Raw genomic sequence first — 8,289 nt, 5'->3', positions numbered from 1 at the left:
TTTTTTTTTTGAGACAGAATCTCACTCTGTCGCCATGCTGGAGTGCAATGGCACAGTCTCGGCTCACTGCAACCTCTGCCTCCCAGGTTCAAGAGATTCTCCTGCCTCAGCCTCCTGAGTACCTGGGACTACAGGTGTGCACCACCACACCCAGCTAATTTTTGTATTTTTAGTAGAGTTGGGGTTTCACCATGTTGGCCAGGATGGTCTTGATCTCTTGACCTTGTGATCTTCCCGCCTTGGCCTCTTAAAGTGCTGGGATTATAGGCACGAGCCACCATGCCATGCCCTTGTTTGGTTCTTAATTTTTAAAGTCTGTTTATATGTAAAGCAGTACTTTGTCTTCTGATTGGTATAACAGGACTGTTGTGTAATTAATACTCCTTAACATTGATTTTTTTTTTGAATTTGTAGTTTATGTAAAAACACCTCAGAATTAGTCCTTGTAAGGATCCACAGCTATCACAGCGTGGCTTAAACCTTCGGTACCAGTTTCTTCCCTAGAACATAATTATGTCACCTGGAGTTCCCCAAGCAGGAATTTTTTGCTTTCATTTTGTGCCATCCCTTTCAATAAAGATTAGGTGAAATTGGAACAGCACTTACGTGGTGACCATTTGAGTGCTTGTTATGTGCCAGGCACTGCAGCAGGCTCTGGGGATATCTGCACAAGTAGTACAGGATCTCTCTCCTCTTGGAGCTGAGCTTCTGGTATCGGAGCTGGGGTGGGGTGGGGATCATATACTTTGAGCTTCCTGGAAGTGACTCAGAGCCAGATCAACATGGGGAAGAAGAGGCCACTTCTCAGGGCGCAGAAGATGAGCAGTCCAATGATCTGCTTATGAATCTTCCACCCTTGCTTAGGATTAAGCCCCTTTCCTGACCACCCAACTTTTTTCCAACCTAGAAACCTGGTTGCATGTTACCTTCTTATGAGTTGCAGTCTGTGCTTTGTGAGTTTTGTTTGTACCTAAACACAAATCATCGATTTGGTGCTGGATGTTCTGTAACACTCCCCCTGCACCCTTTCCCCACTCTTAGTAGGGTATTGGAGTTAACTTCGTTGGCATAAGAAATCAGTAACAGTGGCTGGGTGCAGTGGCTCGTGCCTGTAATCCAGCACTTTGGGAGGCCAAGGCGGGTGGATCACCTGAGGTCAAGAATTCTAGACCACCCTGACCAATATGGTGAAACCCCATTTCTACTAAAAATACAATAAATAAATAAATAAATAAATAAAAAATTAGCTGGGTTCCTGTAATCCCAGCTGCAAAGGAGGCTGAGGAAGGAGAATCACTTGAACCTGGGAGGTGGAGGTTGCAGTGAGCCAAGATTGTGCCACTTTACTCCAGCCTGGGTGATGGAGCAAAACTCTGTCTCAAAAACAAACAAACAAAAAATCAGTAACATTCAAGATAATTATTCACTGTTTCTCATTTGTTTGAAGTTTCCCCACCGCTTTGCTTCCCTGATAACATATGTTTAAAAGGACTCTTCACCTGTGTTTTTTTCTGCTTTTCTTCTTCTTGCTCAAGGAAAGTCAATTGAGAAGCCAGATTCCATTTTTACTTGTCAAATAGCTTCTTAGCGATTTATGGCGTAGTAAACATTGCAAAACCCGACAACCAAGAAGCAAGTTCCAGCTACTTAGCTTTTCAATTAAAGTGGAAATGAGACGTGACTGTCCTGTGTCAATCTGTACTTCATTCCAGCTTTAAAAGCTTTGTCCTCAGTTGCTGCTCTTAGTCCTTGCAGCATTTTCTGATAAACTTTGACAAATTAGACTGGCTGGCCCTTCTGCGGCATCTGCTCAATGGTTTGGATATGGTTGCAGCTCATGTCCTTCTGCTCATGCTTATTCCTGTATTCAGTTCATTGAGTAAGCGGCCCATTTCAGAGGACTCAGAGGGGTAGCAAGAAATGTACTTTCTTTTTATGTTTTAACTTGTAATTTTTAAAAATAACCAGTCTCTGCTTATCCATCTTTCTGTTATAAAATATATATAGCATGAAATTTACCACTTTAACCATCTTTAAGTATGCAGTTAGTCGTGTGGCAGTACGTACATTCACATTATCGTACAGGCATCACTGCTACCAGAACTTTTTCATCACCCCACTGAAACTCCACTTTAATAACATCAAATAATGACTGCTCATTACTCTCTCCCCCATCCCCTGGCAGCCACCACTTATTGTACTGCCTTGTTTACAAATGTACTACCATTCAGAGGTGGTACATCTGTGAAACAAGGCTAAGCGTAGATATCTGAAATTTATATTATACTGCTATGATTAGTATTAACTTTAGGTATTTACTTCTATTTAAAACAAATTTTAAAATTATTTTAGTTGGCAAATAAACATTGTTTATCACGTATAACCTGTTGTTTTGAAATGTGTATACATTGTGAAATGGCTAAATTGAGCAAATTAACATGCATTACCTCCCATGTTTTTCATTTTTTTGTGGCTACATATTTCTCATTTCAGTTCTGCAGCTCACTGTGCCGTACATTTCACTTAACTAATAGTAGAGACACAGCCATCTTAGGCTCTGATAATTATTTATCTGCTTCTAGTGGTCAAAAAGGAATATGCTGGCCTCTTGAGAGGCCAGTTTTCCATGAGAAAATTGTTAGTCATAGTATACTCATGACATATGTCATCTAAATCCTTGTGAGCTGAACTCCAAGCCATTTGAGGTTTTTGTTTAGTTTTGTTTTGAGATAGTCTTACTCTGTCACCCAGGCTGGAGAGCAGTAGTACGATCTCAGCTCACTGCAACCTCTGCCTCCTGGGGTCAAGCAATTCTCCCTGCCTCAGCCTCCAGAGTAGCTGGGATTATAGGCATCCACTACAATGCCTGGCTAATTTTTGTATTTTTAGTAGAGATGGGGTTTTGCCATGTCGGCCAGGCTGGTTTTGAATTCCTAACCTCAGGTGATCCGCCCACCTCAGCCTCCCAAAGTGCTAAGATTACAGGCATGAGCTACCACGCCTGGCCAAGTTGTTTTGTTTTTAAACATATATATAATATAAAACAAAAGCAGTACATATTCACTGTGGAAAAGTTGGTCACTATGGGTAAATAAGAACAAAATTAAAATCTTACTACTGAAGGATACCACTATTTGTCTATCTCTGTTTCTATATCTGAATCCAGTTTGAATCATACAGAATATAATTTTTATAGTAAAAAATTGTTGGATATCGACAATTTTGTACAATTTAGCACATACACAGCACACTTTTATTTGGTAACTTCCAACTTGAATTTTAGACACAGATAAGAATGTCTTCCCTCAAGAGACCAGGGATAATTTTGATAGAATATTCATTTTTTAGCGTTTGCTCATTTGCCATGTGTTGCTGAACAATCAAGTTATTTTTAGTACACTGCGCTAGAGGAGTCTGAAGTCTGGACTAGTGATGAATTTTGCTGATCTTCCAACTCTGAATCCCTCCTGAGGGAAGAGAGTAGTTCTGGAACAAAGGATGGAGCCTGGGATAGAGGAGAAGTGGGCAGTGGCATGAGCTGGGCAGGGCTTAGCAGCTCTCCAGGATGTTGCCTCCTCCTTATTTCTTCCCTGTGATTATCAGCTCACAGTTTATTGTTTTTACTTTAACACTGATTTTAACTGTGGGTTGTCCATAGTTCACCAACAGAAATCAGCTTTATGTCATGGGAGGAGATGATAAACTCTCAGTTTCTTGTTATGTCACCGTGGGTAACACCCTTTTAAGCTCTCTTAGCCTATTCCTTGCAATTAAATGGATGTCATAATAGCTGCTTTATCTGGTCACAGGTAATATGAGGACTGAATTGTATGTTTTGCATGAGTGGAATTTGTAAACTGTTAAGAACCATGCATTGTTCTTATACTGACATTTCCTATTTTGTTATCTTCAACTTTTTAAAAATTAAAAAAAATAACAAATATTGTATATGTTTATGGTGTACAAATGATGTTTTAAAATATGTGTAAGTTGTGGAATGGTTCAATCAAACTAACATTATCTCATGTACCTTTTTAAATGGTGAGAACACTTAAAATCTACTTTCTTAGCCATCTTTAAGTATACAGCACATTTTTATTTACTGTGTCACCATGGTCTCTTGATATTACTGCTTCCATCTAACTGGAATGTTCTGTCCTTTTGACCATCTCCCATATTCCTTCTTCCACTTACCCTCAATCCCACTAAAAAATTCTAATTACTTTTCTTTCTGTACCACTAGGGACTTTTGAGATAATCTTTTTAGGTGATAACCATGGGCTCTTTTTATTTTTATTTTCTTCATCTCTGACACTGTATTCTGTTCTTTTTACCCTGTACCATTTTTTTTCTCACAACTTTCACAAAATTAGTCTATTCTTTTATCCTCTCCTAGTCACATGACTATACTTCAGGACAGCTGGTTCAGTTTGCTGATTTTTAGACTTCTTTTTACCTCAATTGCTTCATCAAATAAGAAAGCAATTCCGAATCTGTACAGCTTTAACAGAAACAGTTGAATAACAAGAAGTTGAACTATCCAACATTAGATTGTAGTCATATGTTGGACTATTATAACATAAAAAATATGTTTAGAATTGTTAATAATGTAGAAAGTGCTATCTGTGAGGAGGATACAGTTATTTTACATTAAATAGGATTTCGGGTATGTATTACAGTGTGTAGAACATATGGCTGGAAGGAAAAACTCCAAAATTTAAACAAAAAGTAACCACAAACAAGTGGGTTCAGTCCCTTTGTCTTATGATTAAGTCTGTGTCTTAATTACCTGGTTTTGTCCCAGGTATTTACAGAATGTAGACTCTAGGGAGAGTTAGAGAAGGTTACAGGTGAATCAAAAACAGCTAGCAAAGATGCAAGACATGATGCGATAGATACAAAAAGCGGGTACAGACACATCCTGTGGTTGTTGAGTGAAGAGGGAGCTCCTTCTGGCCAGGAAAGTGAGAATTTCCAGATCTCCTAGGAATGCAGTAGAAGTTCATACTCAGTTCACACCTTGGATAAAAGCCAGGCCTAGATTCTTATAGACTCAAACAGGAAATTCCTATGGTGCATTTGAAACAGTATAGAATCCTGGGAATCCTGGACTGAAAATACCAAAGACTTGAGTTAAATCATTGCTTCATCACTGATTTTATCTGTGGCCTTAAGCAAGTTTTGATGCTTTGATCTTCCATTGCCTTTTATGTCACTTGTGGATGGTATATAATGCCTTCTGTGCTAGCATCAGAATACTGTTGTCGGAGTCAGTGAAGATATATCGAGTATGAATGCATTAGAAGGTCTATCAGTCTATTTATATGCTGTGTATTTATGATTATTATAATCAACAGGATTAGAATTCTTAATTTGTCCCATGTACTGCCTGACAGAATGGACTCAGGCATCCACGATTTTTCAAACTTTTTTTCTTTTTGTTGTTTCTGTCTCACTGTGTTGCCCAGGCTAATCTCAAACTCCTGTGCTCAAGCAATCCTCCCACCTCGGCCTCCCAAAGTGCTGGGATTAGAGGTGTAAACCACTGTGCCTGGCCAGCATCCACGATTTTGAGGGCATTTGTAGGTCCAGAAAATGTTAGAATTTATGTTGAATGAGAGGGTGGACATAGATCCAGGAAAAACAAACCGGAAACAGGGGCTGGCCATATTAGTCTTGGGGGAAGGAAGAGAAATGTTGAACATCTAGAAACCTTAGGAAGGTCAAGAATTCTGGAATACATACATCATTTGAGCTAGTAGTTCTGCTTCTGAGAGTTTATCCTGTAGGTGTACTTGTAGGTATGCAGTATGGTGTGTGTTAAAAGGTTATTTATTTCAGCATGATCTGTAATAGCAAATATTAGAAACAACTTGTATTCCATCATTAAGGGGCAGGTTAAATAAATTTTGGCACATTCATATAATGTAATACTCTGCAGCTATAAAAATTAGTGAGGGCTGGGTGCAGTGGCTCATGCTTGTAATCCCAGCATTTTGGGAGGTCAAGGTGGGCGGCAGATCATGAGGTCAGGAGATCAAGACCATCCTGGCTAACACGATGAAATGCTGTCTCTGCTAAAAATACAAAAAAATAGGTGGCATGTGCCTGTAGTCTCAGCTACTTGGGAGGCTGAGGCAGGAGAATCGCTTGAACCCGGGAGGCAGAAGTTGCAATGAGCTGAGATTCCGCCACTGTATTCCAGCCTGGATGACAGAGTGAGACTCAGTCTCAAAAAAAAAGAGGATGCACTGATCTTTAAGATGATACTCCTAAGTGGAAAAACAAGGTCTACTACAATGCTAGAGTAGACTTTTTGTGCAAAAGAAGGTAGACAAATAAGAATATAGCTTTACTGTTGCACGTGTATGCGTAAAGAAACTCTGGAATAGTGTACCAGAAACTAACAGTAGTGTTTACTTGGGGGTAGCATGAGGGTCAGGGGGATAGGTTTGAAAGAGGGAAACTTCGCTGCTTTACTGTATGTGAATGCGTTTGTATTTTTAAAATTTTGAACCATGTAAGTACGGTACTTCACAAATTTAAATTTAAAAGTATTTTTTTGTTGTTTTTTGAAGGGAAGCAATTCTTTGCAATTGGAAGCAAGTGAGGTTGCGGAAGACACGTTGAATAGTTGCTATATACCAGGTCATATCTGGAAATTTATTTGAATAAGAGAACCATTTGTTTCTTACAGGTTTATGGTCAAGGTTTAAAAAGAAATGTTTTAAGCTCACTAGGAAGATGCCCGTTATTGGTCGTAAGGTAAGTGGAATCTGTATATGTCGTTTTTTCCCCTCTTGAGCTTCATACTTCTTTCTATTTACTGAACCTAATATTCTCAAAGTGGAGGGGTGATTTTTTTCCCTTGCCTCAGGGGACACTTAGCAGTGTTTGGAGAAGGTTTCCATTGTCACAGCTAGGATGGAGTGGTGCTCTTGGCATGTAATGGATGGTGGCCAGAAATGCTGCTGAACATCCTACAATGTACAGGGCAGCCCACCCGCCCCAACACAGAAATATCTGGCTGGAAATGTCAAAAGAACCAAGATTGAGAAACCCTGACTTAACGCTTTCTCCAACATAAATGGCCAAAGGAGAGATGAGAAGCCTGTTAAGGAAGTAAGAATTTGAAATGAGAGGACTTGACTATAGTGTTACGGTGCTTTGGAACAACATGTGGCTGGCTGACTTGAGATATTTATCTAGAAGTTGGGTGCTCACAGGGTTTAGGTCAGGGGTCTGCAAACGTTTTCTATAATGGGCTAGATATGAAACATTTTGGGCTCTGTAGGCCATATCATGCCTGTTGCAACTCCTCACCTCTGCCCTTGTAGAGGGCCGACAGCAAGAGGCTCATGAATGAGCCTGGCTCTATTCCAGTGAAACTTTCTTTTTGAATTCAGGTATGCCTTAGTAGGTTCCTGGCTGTAGTTTGCTGACCCCAAGTTGCACAGCGCTGTCACTTGCTCTTTGCACTTACCTATATTATAGTATATCCCCTTTGTTACTTCCTCTTTGCCTTCACCCATGCTGAGGATAAGGTAGTCACCTCTGTGCCTCTCACAGGTTCTTTATCACAGATGAAGATAAACAGGACAGGCCCCTTGGCAAGCTTTCAGGAAGGCACTTGAGTCCTTGGCATCTTCACCTCTTCCAGTGCCTTCCCCTCACCCTCCTTTGGTCTTTCCCAACTTTACCTATCTTCAAGTTTTCTTTCACTTTGGGCTTTCAGTTTTCTTTCCTGGCTATACCAGGGGTCTTTGGTTGACTCCTGACCTAAAAGGTTGCCAGTTATCTTTAGCCTTTGGCCGAAATCCATTCAGGCTGCTGTGCTAACTCTCCCAGAGATATGTATCTTCAGGTTCATTTCCTGTAGGGGAGTGGAAGCAATAAATGGGGTGGTGAAGGGGGATGTGAGCACATAGGCTTCTGTTTGCTCTCTAAATTATATGAATCCCTAAAAGTAAATCTAGCCCTTATAGAGTATAAGGGGTGGGAACAGGGAAGGTATTATAGAAGATGGACTATAGCATAAATTACATTAGGATTTCCCTTTATTTCCTGCATTTTTTTTTCTTCTCACTTTATTCAGTATCCAGACTTTGAGACAAATAAATGCTAGGGTTCCAGAACCCATTCTTTAACTTATAAAGTAAATATCCTTAGCTTGCTAAGGGCTATCTAATTACCCTCTATTTTTTCAGAAGCAGATTCTGAGGCTTAGAGACAAAAAGTTACATGTGTGTGTGTGCACGCGCATGTTCGTCTGTGTATATGTGTAGCCCT

At 40.0% G+C, this 8,289-nt stretch overlaps 1 protein-coding gene across 4 annotated transcripts in view; it reads left to right on the top strand.

Annotated features, from left to right (window-relative positions):
- Positions 1-8,289, top strand: part of SGPL1 (sphingosine-1-phosphate lyase 1) — an 82,784-nt gene that overhangs the window by 49,651 nt on the left and 24,844 nt on the right. For all 4 annotated transcript variants that reach the window (XM_037745828.1, XM_017548847.2, XM_017548848.2 and 1 more), the window contains one exon: positions 6,698-6,765. In XM_037745828.1, the coding sequence (XP_037601756.1) occupies positions 6,698-6,765 (68 nt within the window). The remainder of the gene's footprint in view (positions 1-6,697; positions 6,766-8,289) is intronic.

Source organism: Cebus imitator, unplaced genomic scaffold (genome assembly GCF_001604975.1).
Source record: "Cebus imitator isolate Cc_AM_T3 unplaced genomic scaffold, Cebus_imitator-1.0 Scaffold215, whole genome shotgun sequence".
NCBI lineage: Eukaryota > Metazoa > Chordata > Mammalia > Primates > Cebidae > Cebus > Cebus imitator.
Note: the sequence above shows the minus strand (reverse complement) of the source record. Positions and strands in the feature narration are given on the sequence as shown.